Below are 19,271 nucleotides of genomic sequence, written 5' to 3'. Positions count from 1 at the left end.
TGGGCTACTTTCTTGTAATGTTTTGAGGGGTTTGGCCTGGTCCATAACACTCTGGAGCAGGTGTGACTTGAACCCAGGCCTCCTGGTCCAGGGGTAGGGACTATACCTCTGCATCATAAGAGGGCCGCATGGCCAGCATTTATAACCCATCCTAAGTATCCTGAATTGAGTGGCTTTCTGGGCCATTTCAAAGACCATTTGAGTGAAAACACATTGGTGTGCATCTGAGATTCACATATCAGTTAGACCAGGAAAGTATGCTAAATCTCTGCATTACGGACATTGATGAATAAGGTATTCCTGACAATTTGATAGTTGCAGGATCACAATTACTGGCTTATTTTTTCAAAAATCAATTTATTAACTGAATTCATATTTCTCAGCTTCCATGGTGGGCTTTGAACTCATGTCTCTGATCATTATTCCAGGCCTCTGGGTTACTATATCCATGTCACTAAATTGGCACCACAACCAAAATGCTACCATTGGCATACATTAGGACAGGAAAGGGTGCATTCACCAATTCCAGCTTCCCAGCACAGCACTGTGCTTGAAGGTAATGTCAAAGTACTCTTGATTGGTGCTTCACAACTGGGTCAAAGGCTAAATTGCAAATTTCTGAGTTCAGTTACAGGAAATTGGCAAAGAAGAAGGACCAGATCTGGAAGGGAGTCGGAAGGGGGTAGGATATGTACGTCCAGACTGATATATTTAAGGAGTAAAAGAAATTTACTGCAAATATAGTTGGATAAATATATTTTATTTGCACAAAAACCAAAATAACTGCAGATGCTGTAAATCAGAATCATAAACAGAAGCTGCTGGAAAAGCTCAGCAGGTCTGGCAGCATCTGTGAAGAGAAATCAAAGTTAACATTTCAGGTCCGGTGACCCTTCCTCAGAACGTGAAATGTTAACTTAGATTTCTCTTCACATATTTTATTTACAGTCTGTAATGTTGTGTAGAACCTTGAGTGCTTCAGGTTTCTTGAGCAGCTGGCTTGCTAGCATTCCACTGTCATCTGTAGAATCAGTTAGTCCAGCAGCAATAAGCTTTTTTATACAATTGGTATGCTGGCCTGCACAGGCCATGTGCAAAGCTGTAAAAGAAAGAATTTGGGTTCATTTATTTGATTTTACAACCACAGAATATCCCAAAGTGTTTTCAGTCAATGAAATACAGTACTGTTCTTTTGAACTGTGGTCACAACTGTAAGGTAGGAAACACAACAATCAGTATATATAAGTTCAAAAAACTGTTTCCATGTTGTTGGGTTAAGGAATAAGAATTATCCAGGGGGGGAATTCTCCAAATAGTCCCATGGGATATTTTATGTTCCCCAAGACAAGAGATGGCATGTCAGTTTACTATCTTGTTCAAAAGATGGAATCTCCGATAGCTCTGGCTGAGATATTAGATTTTTTCTTAGATTCGATTACTTACAGTGTGGAAACAGGCCCAACAAGTCCACACCGACCCTCCGATGCGCAACCCACCCAGACCCATTCCCTTACATTTACTCCTTCAAGGACTCTACGGACAATTTAGCATGGCCAATTCACCTAACCTGTACATTTTTGGACTGTGGGAGGAAACCGGAGCACCCGGAGGAAACCCAAGCAGACACGGGGAGAATGTGCAAACACCACACAGACATGTTACTCTAGTCTCTGAAGTAGCATCTGAACTCCCAGCTTTCGAATTGGGAGGTGAGCCATGTATAATTGGAAAACATATTTTACCAACCCCACACTTCAAGTGAGAATTAAAAACAGAACAACTTTTGTTTCTACCTATTTCCTTCCTCTTTCTTCTCTTCATGCTTATATTATTTTTTTCAATTCTTACTTTCATTTTGCTTTTTAACTTGTGTTTTTTCTCAAATGATCATTTTACAATTCATGAAGCCTCCAGTCATTCTGTGCAAGAAGATAAATAACTAGTTCCTGGCCATTGTTTATGGTACTCTTAGACCAGTCATTACTATAAATTGGAGCACTGCCACATGTCACCTTCGTTCCTGAGGACTATGATTTTATCTCTGCGCAGTGGAAATAATTTTATCCCACTCTCGAATGAATCCAGTAATATCAGAACTCACCATTTGAAGAACTGAGGGAGAAACCATAATCAAAGTCTGTGATATAATGTACTAGAACCAAAATACCTATCTTTTCACCTTCATAACATCAGCCTTCTCCTGCTTTCCCTCTCATGACCATGTCACCTATTGTTCATGTGTCAAGCAAATAAGACGTTCTTTTTATTCCCACTAATGTGAAAATGTAAATCGCCTTGAAAAATACCAAAAGGAGGGGGAGAAGCAACATTTGAGTATGTAATTTATTGTGGATAATACAAAAGTATCACTGGATCTTTTTAAATGGAGGGACAATATTGATTTAGAACTCTTCTACTGTAAGGTCTAGTTACCTTAAGACCAAGGTAACGGTCTTAAGGTAGCTAGCCCTTAAGGTAGAAGAGGCTCAAATCAATATTGTCCCCCCTCCAAGGTAAGGGGTGGTGCGGTGGTTCAATGGTTAGCACTACTGCCTCACAAGGCCAGGGAACCGGGTTCAATTCTACCCTTGGGTGACTGTGTGGAGTTTGCACATTCTCCCCGTGTCTGCGTGGGCTTCCTCTGGGTGCTCCAGTTTCCTCCCACAGTCCAAAGATGTGCAGGTTAGGTGAACTGGCCATGCTAAATTGCCCAAAGTGTTCAGGGGGTGTCGGTTAGGTGCATGAGTCAGGGGAAATGTAGAGTAATAGGGTAGTGGAATGGGTCTGGGTGGGATACTCTTTGGAAAGTCAGTATAGACTTGTTGGGCCGAATGGCCTGTTTCCACACTGTAGGGATTCTAGTAAAGGCTGTAGCCTTGGGTAATTCTGGAATCTTTTCTACCTCTTTAACTAACTAGTGAGGAGCAGTATGTTTGTTGCTATAGTAATATCCTTACTGTGCCATTTCCCTTACTTGCAGCGACCAAGTATACCCCAACTTTTGTCATTTATCTCAAGAGGGTTGGAATATAAAAACAGCGATGTGCTACTGAGACTTTATAAACCTCTGGTTAGGCCCCATTTGGAGTACTGTGTCCAGTTTTGGGCCCCACACCTCAGGAGGGACATACTGGCACTGGAGCTTGTCCAGCGGAGATTCACACGGATGATCCCTGGAATGGTAGATCTAAAATACGAGGAATGGCTGAGGATCCTGGGATTGTACTCATTGGAGTTTAGAAGGTTAAGGGGAGATCTAATAGAAACTTACAAGATAATACATGGCTTGGAAAGGGTGGACGCTAAGAAATTGTTTCCGTTAGGCAAGGAGACTAGGACCCGTGGGCACAGCCTTAGAGTTAGAGGGGGTAAATTCAGAACAGAAATGCGGAGACATTTCTTCAGCCAGAGAGTGGTGGGCCTGTGGAATTCATTGCCACGGAGTGCAGTGGAGGCTGGGACGCTAAATGTCTTCAAGGCAGAGATTGATAAATTCTTGATTTCACAAGGAATTAAGGGCTACGGGGAGAATGCGGGTAAGTGGAGTTGAAATGCCCATCAGCCATGATTAAATGGCGGAGTGGACACAATGGGCCGAATGGCCTTACTTTCACTCCTATGTCTTATGGTCTTATGGTCTAACTCAGGACAAAGGACTGTGATTGAGTTGGACGGCTGTGTTGAAGCTGCACCCTCCTTTTGCACTGTCAAAATCAGGGAAACCCAGGCTCCCTTTGATCTTCTCCAGTGTTTGCCTTTTCATCAGAGAATATCAGATGAAATCCGGTGTATATGCCGTACTCCTTTCATTTCTTTATTAGCAATTAGGATGACTTACATCATCATCAAAATTAATTTAGCAAAAGTGCACCATTTATAAAGCAGTACAAACAATAAAGCCGTGGTAGTGTCCTGTATAACTTCAGCTTAACAATTGAGTGAGTTAAAATACTTACCAGAACGGCCTTTGACATCCCTTGCCTGTATGTCAATTTCTAACATCAGCAGAGTCTCTATGGTGTTAGTATGTCCCTCCTTTAAGACAATAAAACAAGTACAGGTTGGTACGGTTATAGGATGAATATATTTGTTTCAAATATTTCACAAGCAAGCAAAGTTACTCCGCTTTGTTTCTGCAGGTTGCAATTAGTGGACGTAGTGTAAAAAGAAAATGTCAACTGCTTTGATAAATTTTAAATGCAGTGTGTTATGTTTAAGTAAGTGAGATAACCCTGTTGTGTGTATCTCCCAGTCCTTAATTAACCATCTAATGTGAATGCAGCTTGTGTAGTAATTTAATGCTTATGGGTTTTCAAGACAGATGAATAATTATGAGAAAGTGAGGACTTCAGATGCTGGAGATCAGAGCTGAAAAATGTGTTGCTGGAAAAGCGCAGCAGGTCAGGCAGCATCCAAGGAGCAGAAAAATCGACATTTCGGGCATAAAGAAGGGCTTATGCCCGAAACGTCGATTCTCCTGTTCCTTGGATGCTGCCTGACCTGCTGCGCTTTTCCTGCAACACATTTTTCAGCTCAGATGAATAATTATCAGCAGTAAGAAGTTCCACCACTGTACTCTCTACTATCATCAGCCACAAACATTGAAATAATATTGTTAGGTCCATAACACACCCTGGTAACATACCAAGCACTAGTGTTCAGTTCCAATCCAAAGCTGTGAAGAGGACATAAAAAAGCTATAAAGGGACATAAATGGCACACACGAATGGACAAATATCTGGCAAATGATGAATAATGAGGAAAAATGTGAAATTGCCTATTTTAGCAGGAGGAATAAAAAGAAAGCATATTATCTAAATGGTGACAGAATGCAGAGTTTCAAGATGGAGAGGAATCTGGGTCCAAGTGTATGAATTGCAAAAATTTAATATGCATGTATAGCAAGTATTTACGAAAGCTAATAGAATGTTATTGTTCATTCTGAGGGGAATTGAATACAAAAGTAGGGAGGTTTTGCTACAGTTGTGCAGGGCACAGGTGAGACAACATTTGGAGTGTACAGTATTGGCCTCCTTATTTAAGGAAGGGTCTAACTACATTGGAAGTGGCTCAGAGGCAGTTTACTAGACCAATACCTGGAATGTTTCCTCTTGTGAGAGAATCTAGAACGAGGGAACCCTTCTTTTTTTTTTCTCAGAAGATCTTGAGTTGTTGGAATACTCTTCCTCAAAAGGCTGTCAAAGCAGAGACTGAATACTTATAATGGCAGAAGTTGATAGGTTCTTGATAGAGATAAAGATCAGAGTGAAAGATTATTGCATTAGGCATGAGTGTAGAGTAATCAGATCAGCTATGATGGAGCAGGATTGAGGAGCCAGGTGGCCTATTCTGGCTCCTAACCCATATGTTTGTACAGGCTCAAAGGTAGACGACAGAGGGTGGTGGTGGAGGGTTGTTTTTCAAACTGGAGGCCTGTGACCAGTGGAGTGCCACAAGGATCACTGCTGGGTCCACTACTTTCCATAATTTATATAAATGATTTAGATGTGAGCAAAAGAGGTATAGTTAGTAAGTTTGCAGATGACACCAAAATTGGAGATGTAAGGGACAGCAAAGAAAGTTACTTCAAATTACAACGGGATCTTGACCAGATGGGCCAATGGGCTGAGAAGTGGCAGATGGAGTTTAATTTAGATAGATGTGAGGTGCTGTATTTTGGGAAAGCAAATCTTAGCAGGACTTATACACTTAATGGTAAGGTTCTCGGGAGTGTTGCTGAACAAAGAGTGCAGGTTCATAGCTCCTTGAAAGTGGAGTCGCAGGTAGATAGGATCACGAAGAAGGCGTTTGGTATGCTTTCCTTTATTGGTCATAGTATTGAGTACAGAGGTTGGGAGGTTATGTTGTGGCTGTACAGGACTTTGGTTCAGCCACTTTTGGAATATTACATGCAATTCTGGTGTCCTTCCTATCGGAAGATATTGTGAAACTTGAAAGGATTCAGAAAAGATTTTCAAGGATGTTGCCAGGGTTGGAGGATTTGAGTGTAGGCCATTTTCCCTGGAGTGTTGGAGGCGGAGGGGTGACCTTATAGAGGTTTATAAAATCATGAGGAGCATGGATAGAATAGGTAAACAAAGGCTTTTCCCTGAGGTGGGGGAGTCCAGAACTAGAGGGCATAGGTTTAAGGTGAGAGGGGAAAGACATAAAAGAGACCTACGGGGCAACCTTTTCACTCAGAGTGGTACGTGTATGGAATGAGCTGCCAGAGGAAGTGGTGGAGGCTGGTATAATTGCAACATTTAAGAGGCATCTGGATAGGCATATGAATAGGAAGGGTTTGGAGGGATATGGGCTGGGTGCTGGCAGGTGGGATTAGATTGGGTTGGGATATCTGGTTGGCATGGATGAGTTGGACCGATGGGTCTGTTTCCATGCTGTACATCTCTATGACTCTGTGTTCTGCCTCTAAACTATGTGACAGAAGGCTTCTGTTGCTACAGCGATATATTTAATGCTAGTAAGTTCCCATATTGCTAGCTTACAATATTGTCTGTCCTTTGCTGGAGGACTCCTGCTGGTAGCTTGTCCGGTATGCTGAATTAATCTTCATCAGGGAGACTGATTCAGGGACCATAGTAGAGTGGGAGGGCTGGCTGAAAGTCCTGTCATCCCACAATGCAGTCACTTCACATGTGATTCATGTGGCATTCATTTAAGTTTCTCATGTGGAATGGTTTTAAAAGCTTTCCGAAAATCCAAGTCAAGTGCATCATAGTGAATTGCATTTTGTACTGTTACAGAGACTCACTTCACCTTCAACCACAAGACCTACAAACAAATCAACGGGATGCCTATGGGATCACCAATATCAGGACTTATAGCAGAAGTGATTATGTAGAGGTTAGAATGAACAGCCCTGGCCATGATCCAGCCTAAGCTTTGGGTCTGCTATGTGGATGACACATTTGTCATCATGAAATGTGACAAACTAGAAGAAACCCACAAACACAAACAACATCCTCACCATTATAAAGTTCACCAAAGAGGAAAAGCATAACAACCGACTCCCCTTCTCGGATGTCACTGGAGAACGAAAAGCCAATGGAGAACTACAGAGCAGCATTTACAGGAAAGCCACACACAGACCAGATACTCAACTACAGAAGCAACCATCCCAACACCCACAAATGGAGCTGCATCAGGGCATTATTTAAATGAACCACAATACTGCAGCACCCCAGAACTACAAGAAGCTGAGGAGAAACATCTATACAACATACCCAGGAACAACAGATACCCCGATAAGTGCAGTACACCGATTCCTGCACAACAGACTTAAACAGGAAGACACAACATGCCCAGAGGGTATAGCCATTCTACCATACATCAAAGATATTTCAGAGATGACAACCAAATTACTCTGGTCCCTTGGCATCATGGTAGCCCACAAACCTACTGCCACACTGAAACAGCTCCTGATGAATTTAAAGCTCCTGATGAGGTGTACCAGCAACCAGCAGAGCGAACGTCATTCACATTTACAAAATACTCTGCAAGGACTGCAACAAATATTACATTGGACAGATGGGAGGAAATTAGCCACCAGATATGAGCACCATCTAGTCACCAAAAGACATGACCAACTATCACTAGTATCCATACACACAGGTGAAGAGAGATACCAGTTCAACTGGGACAATACACCCAGTCTAAACAAAGACGCATGGGAATTACGAGAGGACTGGCATTCAAACTGGAACTCCATGAACAAACATAGATTTGGACCCCATTTACCAACCTCTCAGGAAGAAAACCGGAAATGATATCACCCACCACAACAAACTGAGACAAATAAATTGCAAGCAGGACAGAACACAAATGTTTCATTGGTGGCTCACTGACGACATTAAATAGAACATAAAATGTTACAGTGCAGTACAGGCCCTTCGGCCATCGATGTTGCGATGACCTGCGAAATTACTCTGATGCCCATCTAACTGACAATGTTCCATTACGATCCATATTATGTCCAATGTCCACTTAAATGCCTTTAACGTCAGCGAATCTACTACTGTTGCAGGCAGGCCATTCCACGCCCCTAGTACTCTTTGAGTAAAGAAACTACCCCTGATATCTGTCTTAAATCTATCACCCCTCAATTTAAAACTATGTCCCCTTGTGTTAGCCTTCACCATCTGAGGAAAAAGGCTTTCACTGTCCACGGTATTTAACCTATGATTACCTTATATGTCTCGATTAAGTCACCTCTCAACCTTCTTCTCTCCAATGAAAACAGCCTCAGTTCCCTCAGCCTTTCCTCATACGACCTTCCCCCTCCATACCAGATAACATCCTGGTAAATCTCCTCTGAACCCTTTCCATAACTCTCATATCCTTCCTGTAATGCGGTGACCAGAACAGTACGCAATACTCCAGGGGTGGCCTTACCAGTGCTGAAAATGTGTTGCTGGAAAAGTGCAGCCGGTCAGGCAGCATCCAAGGAACAGGAGAATCGACGTTTCGGGCATAAGCCCTTCTTCAGGAATGAGGAAAGTGTGTCCAGCAGGCTAAGATAAAAGGTAGGGAGGAGGGACTTGGGGGAGGGGCGTGGGAAAGGCGATAGGTGGAAGGAGATAAAGGTGAGGGTGATAGGCCGGAGTGGGGTGGGGGCGGCTTATGCCCAAAACGTCGATTCTCCTGTTCCTTGGATGCTGCCTGACCTGCTGCGCTTTTCCAGCAACAAATTTTCAGCTCTGATCTCCAGCATCTGCAGTCCTCACTTTCTCCTCGCGGCCTTACCAGTGTCTTGTACAGCTGAAGCATGACCTTGTGGCTCCGAATCCCCCTTCCAATAAAAGCCAACACACCACATGCCTTCTTAACAACCCTATCAATCTGGGTGGTAACTTTCAATGATTTATGCACCTGGACACAGAGATTTCTCTGTTCATCTACACTGCCAAGAATTTTACCATTAGCCCAGTATTCTGCATTCCTGTTATTTCCTCCGAAGTGAACTACCTCACACGTTTCTGCATTAAACTCCATTTGTCACTTGTCAGCTCAGCTCTGTGACTTATCTATGTCCCTCTCTAACCCACAACATCCTTCGGCACTATCCACTGCCTACCTTAGTGTCATCTGCAAATTTACTAACCTATCCTTCTATGCCTAACTTCAGATCATTTATAACAATGACAAACAGCAGTGGCCCCAAAACAAATCCTTGCGGCACACCATTGGTAACTGAACTCCAGGATGAACATTTCCCATCAATCACCACCCTCGGTCTTCTTTCAGCTGGCCAATTTCTGATCCAAACTGCTAAATCACCTTCAATCCTGAAACTCCTTATTTTGTGCAATAGCCTACCGTGTGGAACCTTATCAAATGCCTTACTGAAGTCCATATATAGAGGAACCTCGATTATCTGAACGAGATGGGTGGGCACTATTTCATTCGGATAATTGATTTATTTGGTTAATTGATTTCTTCTGGGGCTCGGAGTTTCCTGTGAGGTCTGCTCCCCGTTCAGGAGATTTGGCAAAAGCACACTGCGTGCGAGACCTAGCCCCCTGCCTGCCCCCATCTGTCAACAATGATAACATAAAGATCGAAGCCAAAGGCTCTGCAATCTCCTCCCTGGCTTCTCAGAGAATCCGAGGATAAATCCTATTCGGCCCAGAGGTCTTATCTATTTTCAGATCTTCCAAAATTGCTAAAAATTCCTCTTTGTCAACCTCAATCCCATCTAATCTTGAAGCCTGTATCTCTGTATTCTCACTTTTCCAATGTGAATATGGAAAATTTTGTCACCCATGTTACCTAGCATGGGTGACAAAATGTCTGAGAACAATCCCACCAGCTCAGCAAGCAAACTTACAACCTGACACTTTTATATTTAATATTGCTTGAAGGACTTATGTTTGGAAAATAGATTTAATTTTTGTGAACATGTCTGGAGTGGTTCATTTCAAAGAGGTCTTTAATGTTCACTGTGGACATCGATGATTTTTTAAATAAGGCTTCCTGTAAATCACATGACTGGTGAGAATTGCTTGTTTTGCTGTCGTCCACTGCTGGGATTGTCTTTAGCAGTAACTGTCTTGGAGAGGAGTTTGTGTGATTTGTTTCAGTTAGAGGAAAGCTTGCTGAGAACAAGCTGCCCAACCATTCTCTCTTACTTCTGAAAATAAATCCTTCTTGTTGAATTCAGGGTGAAACCTATTTGTGTTTTTTGAAAGATTGATTGATTGAAAGAACATCAAGGAATTGTATTCTCTGAGCAAGATGAGTCTGCAAGGCACACTGTAGCTCAGTGGTTAGCACTGCTGCCTCATAGTGCCAGAGACCAGGGTTCGATTCCAGCCTCAGGCGACTGTCTGTGTAGAGTTTGCACATTCTCCCCTTGTCTGCGTGGGTTTCCTCCGGGTGCGTGGGTTTCCTCCCACAATCCAAAGATGTGCAGGTTAGGTGAATTGGCCATGCTAAATTGCCCATAGTGTTCAGGGATGTGTAGGTCAGGTGCATTTGTAGGGGGTAGATGTAGAGTGGGGGAGTGGGTCTGGGAGGGTTACTCTTCGGAGAATTGGTGTGGACCTGTTAGGCCGAAGGGCCATTTCCACACTGTACGGATTCTATGACTGAATCATACATTATTAGTGAGTTGACCAGACATGCCAGAACATTAGAGGAACAGACTCTGAAACAGTCAACGTGTTACCTGTTTTGCCTTCAAAGATAACCTATTGGCAAAATGTTTTTTCCCAGAAAGCTGGTTTCTTTCACTTTTCCTGAAGAGAAAATATGCATCTATTTTCTTGAGTTTCACAGAATCATAGAGATGTACAGCACGGAAACAGACACTTCGGTCCAACTTGTCCATGCTGACCAGATATCCTAACCTAATATAGTCCCACCTGTCAGCACTTGGCCCATATCCCTCTAAACTCTTCCTATTCATACACCCATCCAGATGCCTTATAAATGCTGATATTGTACCAGCCTCCATCACTTCCTCTGGCAGCTCATTCCATGCATGCACCACCCTCTGCAAGAAAAAGTTGCCCCTTATGTCCCTTTTATATCTTTCCCCTCTCACCCTAAACCTATGCCGTCTAATTCTGGACTCCCCCACCCCAGGTAAAAGACCATGTCTATTTATCCTATCCATGCTCCTCATGATTTTATAAACCTCTATAAGGTCACCTCTCAGTCTCCGATGCTCCAGGGAAAACAGTCCCAGCCTATTCAGCCTCTCCCTATAGCTCAAATCCCTCAAACCTGGCAACATCCTTGTAAATCTTTTTGGGACTGTTTAGTACATAAGTATTTGTGCTTCTATGCTACTGACTGTAAAAGGTAACTGATTATTGTGTCTTCATTGCCTACCTTTTGTTTTTATAATAAATCTAGAGTTGTATTTATGAAGAAACCTGGCTCATAGATATTGTTGTTTAATACCTGACATAGACAAGGTATTTAACTGGTCATTTTGGTAACTGGGAGAATATATTTTGTGTAAATTATGACTTGTGGAATATAGCCACCAGAGTAATTACTTGGATTTTCCGATCCAGAGGAATTTGCATTATGTAACCCTGTACAGGATTCCATGCAAACAAACAATGAGCTCTGTTATAGGAAGCTAGACATGGATAAAAATCAAGATAAAAATAGGTTTCGGCCAGGTGTCCACATTGTGTAAGGTGGTGAGGGCTATTTGTCTTGAAGTCAGCCACATGGATGGATAATCACAGAATTTCTGCCAAAGAAGGAAATTTCACAGAGATGCAGCTGGCTTTATCTTGCTGTTTACATAATTGTATAAAATCACTCAAGAAACCATACTTTCATCACACTTACTTTCAGGGATGCATCAAATAGTTTTGTAAAACCTTGAGGAAGACGTGTCTTAATGTGTTGAGCTGAGCACATCACTGGGCACTGACAGACACAATTGCCTCATTTGACAGGGATGATTTGCAGCTTTCTAGAAGTGCTGTTGCCATGACAACTGGGCAGCCTAGCGCGCGCACAGCTCAGCAGTTATCCCTGACGTCATCTCTTGATAACTGACCTTTGCTGCATAATGCAGTGCTGTTAGCTTTAGTTCCGTGGCTCTTTCATTTACATTCACGCCAAGCTCGGTGACCAGGAAACGAATGGCTTCATCCTGGGCAGTTACCGTGGCTCGGTGCAGAGACTGAGCCCCCAGGGCATCAGTGGCTAAGAAATCAGCCTGAAATAGACAAAGGGATTTGTGGGTCACCACAAAAGTTGAAACGCAGCTAACGTCTTTTCACACCATCGTCTGACCTAACAAAGCCGACCTGTTCTTTTAGCCAGAATGTAGTCTGAATGTGGAACAAACAATCAGGAGACTTTCAAGTGAATAACACAGATGCAGAGGGGAAGCTAGATGACCACAGTAAGGAGAAGTGAATAGCAGGACATGCTGATAGGGTGAGGTGAACAAAGGTGGGGAACATACTATGACATAGCCAAGCAGAGCCAAGTACTTGATGTCTGTGCTGTACATTTTATGTCACTTCCCAATCAGTTTTGCAGTTAGACTTAAATTAAGATAGATTAAAGACTAGATTAGAGTGGTGCTGGAAATGCACAGCAGGCCAGGGAGCATCTGAGGAGCAGGAAAATTGATGCTTCGGGCAAAAGTCCCAGCCTCATTCCTGATGAAGGGCTTTTGCCTGAAACGTCGATTTTCCTGCTCCTCGGATGCTGCCTGACCTGCTGTGCTTTTCCAGCACAGCTCTAATCTTGACTCCAATCACCAGCAGCTGTAGTACCCACTTTCTCCTAGATTAAAGACTATACAAGCTCCCAGTGCTACCCAATATATTTTTGACAGATGAGGGCTATGGGGTGGTTGCGGGGTTGAGGTGTTGAGTGGGCTGGTGATGGGAGATTGGAAAGGGGATTTGACACCACAAGGATTTTACTAATTAACAGCATAGGCTTGAGGGGCTGACTGGCTTACTTCAGGTCCCAAGTTCTATCCAAGCAGAGCACTCAATCAGTAGCTGTACATTTCATAAGCTTAATAGTAAGTATTAATATAACAGTATTTTGAAGCTGTTTCTCAAGGATTTAAAGGAAAGTTAGTTAAAAAATTACGGGAGAAGAGGTAGGAGGATATGATGATAGAATTAGATAAGGCAAGGTTGGATGCGTTGAGGCTCATGTGGATCTGGCATAGTCCTGCTGGGCTGAATGGCCTGTTTCTATGCTGAACATTCAATGTAACACACAATGTTAGTGCAAGTTGTCTAGCTGATTGTCCAAGCTTAATGAGATGACCTACCTCTATCCCTATGCTGGTGATACAGACTTCTAAACCAGGTTTCCATCCAGTAACATTACACATCTAACACTCTATTCAGCAAGTCTGACTGGAACTCACTTTGTGCCTCTCCAGCAAGAGTTTAGCAATCTCAATGTGGCCATTCTGGACTGCATCCATGAATGGAGTGACTCCACAGCTGTCTTTAGCATCTGGCTTGTAAGCACACCTACAAACAACAAAGAAGAACATTATAAAGCTCACATTGCCCAATGTCCCAAAGCATTTTTGAGGAATTGTTTTCATACTGACGCCTAGGCTCAAATGAATTTCACAAGTGTATTCCATTTTGGTGAGATCACAACTAGAGACCAACACTCTCCTCAACTGCTGCCAAACACTTACTCACCCACGTTACAGAGGCAGGGCTGTAGAATGACTTGGATTGGGATTTGAATGTGGGAAGTTTAGGGATGGTGCTATTAATGAAGATAATAGCTCTAAGTTCAGGAAACCAGGATGTGGAAACAGTTTATGTATCAGGTAAAGGCAAAAGTTACTTGCATGATTAGTGAACACCACACTGTAAGGTGGACCATAAGGGAGGAAATAATGGTAGCTTGTCAGAAAGTCAAGGTGAGAACTGTGGCAGATTTTATTTTATTCACTGACTGGAAAAATCAGGTAGACAAAGGTAGCCTTGATGAGCAAGGCATGGAATCTCTTCGGAGTAGTTTCTTAGAACAGCATGTTTTGGAACTGGCCATACTAGGCCTGGTATTGTGCAATGAGAACATTACCTGGGTCTCTGGGTTACTAGCCCAACAATAACACCAGTTCACCCTCACCTCTGGAATCTGTGTACAGTTTTGGTCCCCTTAGACAGGATATAATTATATTAGAAGCATTTCAAAGAAGAGTCACTTGATAAATTCCAAGGTTGTCTCTTATGAGGAAAGGTGGACAGCTTGGGCCTATATTTATTTGAGAAGGTGAACTTGTTGAAATGTAAATGATCTTGGGGAAACTTGATAGGATGTATGCAAAAAGGATATTTTCCTTTATGGGAGAGGCTAGAACGAGGCAAAAGTAAAGTTTTAAAAATAAAATGTCTCCCATTTAAGATAGGGACAAGGGTTTTTTTCCCCTCTAAGAGGATTATCAGTCTCTGGAACTGTCCCAAACAGCACCAGAGGCAGGGTTACCAACTATTTTCAAGGCTAAGTTTGACAGATTTTTGATTGAAATGGGAGTCAAAGAGTGTATGAAGTAGACAGAAAAATACAGTTGCGGTCACAATTAAATCAGCCACGATCTTAACAAATGGTAGAGCAGTCTTGAAGGGCCGAATGGCCTACTCCTGCTCTGAATTCATACGTTCGTATGTATTCCAAGCAGTAAGCTGCTCAAGAATGAAAACAGCTGCATTTTGTTCCCAAATATTGTATTCAGGTTTTGCTGCACTGAATTTCCTAAACATAAATAATTAGGAATAAATAATTAAAATAAACCAAGATAAAAGCTCAGACTAGTTTCCTGTATCAGGAGCATTTTCCATTGATTCAACACAATAGACCCTTGTTACTTCCAGTGTTCTGAACAATGATGATATTGCTTGGGAATTATGTTCCTAACCTAGTTATGGTGACAATAGGAACTTGCCCCCCCAGCTTTTGAACAACAAGGATATAACAGTGTAAATGCAAAATATTGCAGTTTCTGGAAATCCGAAACAAGCACGGACAATGCTGGAGAAACTCAGCAGATCAGCATATTTGTGAAGAGAGAAACTGTTAACTTTTTGAGTCATAGATAGAGTCATAGAGATGTACAGCATGGAAACAGACTCTTCGGTCCAACCCGTCCATGCCGACCAGATATCCCAACCCAATCTAGTCCCACCTGCCAGCACCCAGCCCATATCCCTCCAAACCCTTCCTATTCATATACCCATCCAAATGCTCTTAAATATTGCAATTGTACCAGCCTCCACCACTTCCTCTGGCAGCTCATTCCATACAGGTACCACCCTCTGTGTGAAAAAGTTGCCCCATAGGTCTCTTTTATATCTTTCCCCGCTCACCCTAAACCTACGCCCTCTAGTTCTGGACTCCCCGACCCCAGGGAAAAGACTATTTGTTACGGATGCAATAATGTTAACAAAATACGTTTAACATGCTGCACTTTTGGGAGGAGATTGGGAAATTGTACTTGTACTGTTCCATGTCCGCACTGTTGTAGACCTCAGTATTGCTTAGTTGTCAGGATTGAATATTCCTGAACATATTTCTACTGAAGTCAGAATGACAAGGCTGAGGGGCATCAAGCAGCACTATGTGCCCTAGACCCTACCTCCACTGGGAGGTTAGCAGTATTCATCAACGCAGCATGGAATCCAGATATCCAGCCTGGTCTGCACACTGCAAAATCTGCATGGCATGGAGTAACACAATTTTAAAGACAGTTTGGTTTTACTAACATGGTCTGGTGCACTTCCCATGAAAAATTTGGGATTGGACTCGGCGACTATTATGTACTTCGGTAAACAGCTTCATCATGTTAGTAAAAATGAGCTTACCTTTCTAGAAGCAGCTCTGCAGCTTCAAAGTGTCCATGCATAGCTGAATAAAAAGAAAAACAATTTGCAAGTGCAATCAATGAGTGCTGTTCTTGCAAGGCTGTTGACAACCAGCTACATCTCAAAAGGGGCATTGTGTGTTTCCTGAAAGACCATTTTGCTAAATGTTTGTTTCCTCCTCATCACGCACACAATATGATCTGTGTCCAATGATTTATCGTTTTGCAAACAAAAAAATCACCATGCCGTAAACAATGCACAGCACTATGGCCCAGTGGGCGGCACTCTCAACTCCGACTGGGAGGTGGTGGGTTCAAATCCCACTCTGGTGACTTGAGCTTAAAACCTAGGTTAACAATCCAGAGGGATGGCTGCACTGTCAGAGCTGCCATCTTTTAGATGAGGCATCAAACTGAAGCCTGGTCTGCTCTCTCTGGTGAATATAAAAACCATTAAAGAGCAGGGTGACACTTCCTCTTGTCCTAGCCACTATTAATCACCGAATTGTTACAGTGCACGAGGAGGTCATTTAGCCCATTGTACCTTCATTGATTCTCTTCCCTTGTGCCAATCTCCTGCCTTTTCTCCATAACCGTTTCCCTCTATCTCCTCACTGACATCACTAAAATAATTGATCTCATCATTTATCAAAATGTTGCTTTGATGAGATTTGAACTCGTTGCCTAGAATACAAATCCGGTAATATAACCCCCATGATGTTTGCACAGAGAATATTGAATTAGATGAGATAAAGGGTGATCAGTGTTTCTTGAACTCGATCCTGACAAGGGATCAACAACCTGGGGGTGGAGGTAATGGGCAGAAGAAGATTTTTAAAAAAAATCTCAGCTTCCCCACAAATAGGCACAGTTTATTTGAAAATGGTGATGTAAATTATTCAGCACAAACCTTGTAGTATGTTTGAAGGACAAACATTCTTCTCTCTCACAATGATAATTCCTTGGGGACTCATCATACACAGGCTTCCTGCTATTAAGGCTGTTTTGAAATCATGGCTTGAATTGCATTCTATTGAGCCACACTGGGAACATGCAGTGTTTCTCATTGACGATAATGCAGGAGTTGCCTAGCAACACCACATGTCTGGCCTGCAGCAGGGTAGGGAATTGGCATTCTTATGGATTTTCTCCCCTTTTCTCAATATCATTGTTATTTGATCTTGGTGGATTTAACCCTCCACTGTCACATCACCTACCATCCCGGTGAAATGAGAGGCCTCTGTTAACATTTATCTTTAATTCTCACCAGAGCTGGCAGTACTGGTCACTGCTGTATTCCTCTAAATGTCATCATATTGCCTCAAAACGTCCCTGCTCCTTCAAGCAGCCTTTCCCCACTACTGCCTCTCCCCAACACCAGCCCTCCAATTTTTTTTTGTTCTTTCACGAGATGTAGGCTTCACTGGCCAGGCCAGCAAATATTGCCCCTTCCTTCATTGCTCAAGAAGCAGTCCATGTCACGTGGAGATACCAATGTTGTTAAGGAGGGAGTTCCAGGATTCTATCCAGGTGACTGTGAAGGAATGGTGATATGTTGATATCATATGAAAGGCAGTATGGTGTGTGGCTTAGAAGGTAGCTTGCAGGTGGTGGGGTTATCATATATTTGCTGTCCTTGTCAAAGAGTCATAGAGTCATACAGCATGGAAACAGACCCTTTGATCCAATTCGTTTGCACCAACAGATTTTTTTTAAGATATAGAACCTAAGCAGGTAGGTGGAATTAACTTTTGTGCTAACAGAATTGTGGAACAGAATGGAGGGGCTGAATGGCCTCCTCCTGTTCCTCTGTTACCATTAACCTATATGAATGAGAAAACCTATTCACTGTTCATCTACCATAATGTACATTACCATTCAGTGCACACTTGACATCTAACACCACAACCAATGCCTGGTCAACTTACCTACAGTGTGTAGAGGAGTCCTCTGTATTTTGCTCTCCACATCCCAGATATTTGGGCTGACCTCAAGAAAGTACTGGATAATTTCGGGGTCGCCCTCTCGGCAAGCAATATGGAAACTGCTCCAGCCATCCTTGTTAGTCAGTGCCAGACTCGCCCCACTCGTAATCAGGTCTTTAATCACTTCAAGGTTCTTCCTGGTGCAAGCCATCATCAATGGTGTCCTACAAGGTATTCCCAGAAGTTAACCCTTTGCGCATTTAAGAAGCTTCACCCCTCCGACTCTCTTGATTCAGTAAAGCAAAATGACCACTTGGTGTAACATAGATTCGGTCAGACTAGAAAAGTCACCTGTTCATTCTTCATCTCCCACAACTCTTCCCAGGGTCTCCTGGGAAAGAAAGCAATTTACATACACTTTATCCCATCTCATGTTACACAGATGGTACAGCACAGAGAATCGGGTCCAACGTATCCATTTTAATGTTTATGTTCCACAATACTCTTTACATATGATCCTATCAGCATATTCCTTCCTCCATCCACTTATCTAACTTCCCTTTAAAAGCATCTATTCACCTCAACTACTGCCAAGGCACTGAGATCCAATCACAGTCTTGATAAAGATGTTCCACTTAAATTTCCCATTGGATTTATTAGCAACAATCATATACTTATGGCCCATGGTTTTGGTTTCCCTCCACCAACTGTTTGCATCTATGTTATGAAATCCCTTATAATTTTAAAGATGTGTATAAAGTTATCCTTAAATCTTCTCTTTTATAATGTGCCTTTCCCTGCCAGCTAAACCCTCATAATATTGGGCATCATTCATTTTGGCAATCTTATTTGGCACCTTCTCCGATGCATGATCGAAGCTCGGACATGACCCGGTGCTAGAAGTGTGCCTAACCAGATTGCACAACAGGTCCATTTACCATGCTACCCCATGGTGGGAAGGCCAGATGCAGGTTAATGACCATTCTGGGGAACACCTCTGCTCTGTCAGGATGTGCATCTAGCTTTGCATTGCTTGATGTTTTTATTGCTTGTTCTAAAGTGGCCTTTCTGTCTCTGGCAACATTCTGCAGTTCTTTTTGTAAAGACCACTTTAATTTTTGAGTCTGTGGACTAAAGAAGGAACTGTGGGAGGAAGTTAAAAAAAGACATTGGAACTCATTGTGTTTTGTGTCTACAATATTACCTTAGTCAAGCAGCAGGGCTGATGCAAGACATCTTCGTCTATGCGTGTGTGAAGCTCACGGCAGCTTTGCCCAGTGATAGAATGCAAGTGGGTGGGTGAGGAAAGGTATGTCATGAAAGTCACCCTGTAGGGATGGTGTTGCGTAATAAGGGTGGGTTTTGTGTGGGTGTAGCCTTGATTGTGTTGGGTGTAGGGATGTTGTTTGGAGGGGTATGTGGACTATGTTGAATGGAGGGTGTTGTTTGGAAGGGTATTTGGGTTGTGTTGGGTGTTGGTTGGAAGGGTATGTGGACTATGT

General features: G+C 42.7%; 1 protein-coding gene across 1 annotated transcript in view; it reads right to left on the bottom strand.

Moving 5' to 3' along the window:
- Positions 1 to 863: 863 nt before the first annotated feature.
- Positions 864 to 19,271, bottom strand: part of ankrd16 (ankyrin repeat domain 16) — a 22,837-nt gene continuing 4,429 nt past the window's right edge. Inside the window, exons 2-7 of the mRNA XM_043714063.1 lie at positions 17,773 to 17,993; positions 15,846 to 15,888; positions 13,388 to 13,496; positions 12,044 to 12,205; positions 3,957 to 4,035; positions 864 to 1,099 (exon numbers count right to left, since the gene is read on the bottom strand). Of these exons, the coding sequence (XP_043569998.1) occupies positions 939 to 1,099; positions 3,957 to 4,035; positions 12,044 to 12,205; positions 13,388 to 13,496; positions 15,846 to 15,888; positions 17,773 to 17,993 (775 nt within the window). The 3' untranslated portion in view covers positions 864 to 938. The remainder of the gene's footprint in view (positions 1,100 to 3,956; positions 4,036 to 12,043; positions 12,206 to 13,387; positions 13,497 to 15,845; positions 15,889 to 17,772; positions 17,994 to 19,271) is intronic.

Source organism: Chiloscyllium plagiosum, chromosome 23 (genome assembly GCF_004010195.1).
Source record: "Chiloscyllium plagiosum isolate BGI_BamShark_2017 chromosome 23, ASM401019v2, whole genome shotgun sequence".
Lineage (NCBI taxonomy): Eukaryota > Metazoa > Chordata > Chondrichthyes > Orectolobiformes > Hemiscylliidae > Chiloscyllium > Chiloscyllium plagiosum.
The sequence above is the reverse complement of the archived record's forward strand: the minus strand, read 5'-3'. Positions and strand labels throughout refer to the sequence as shown.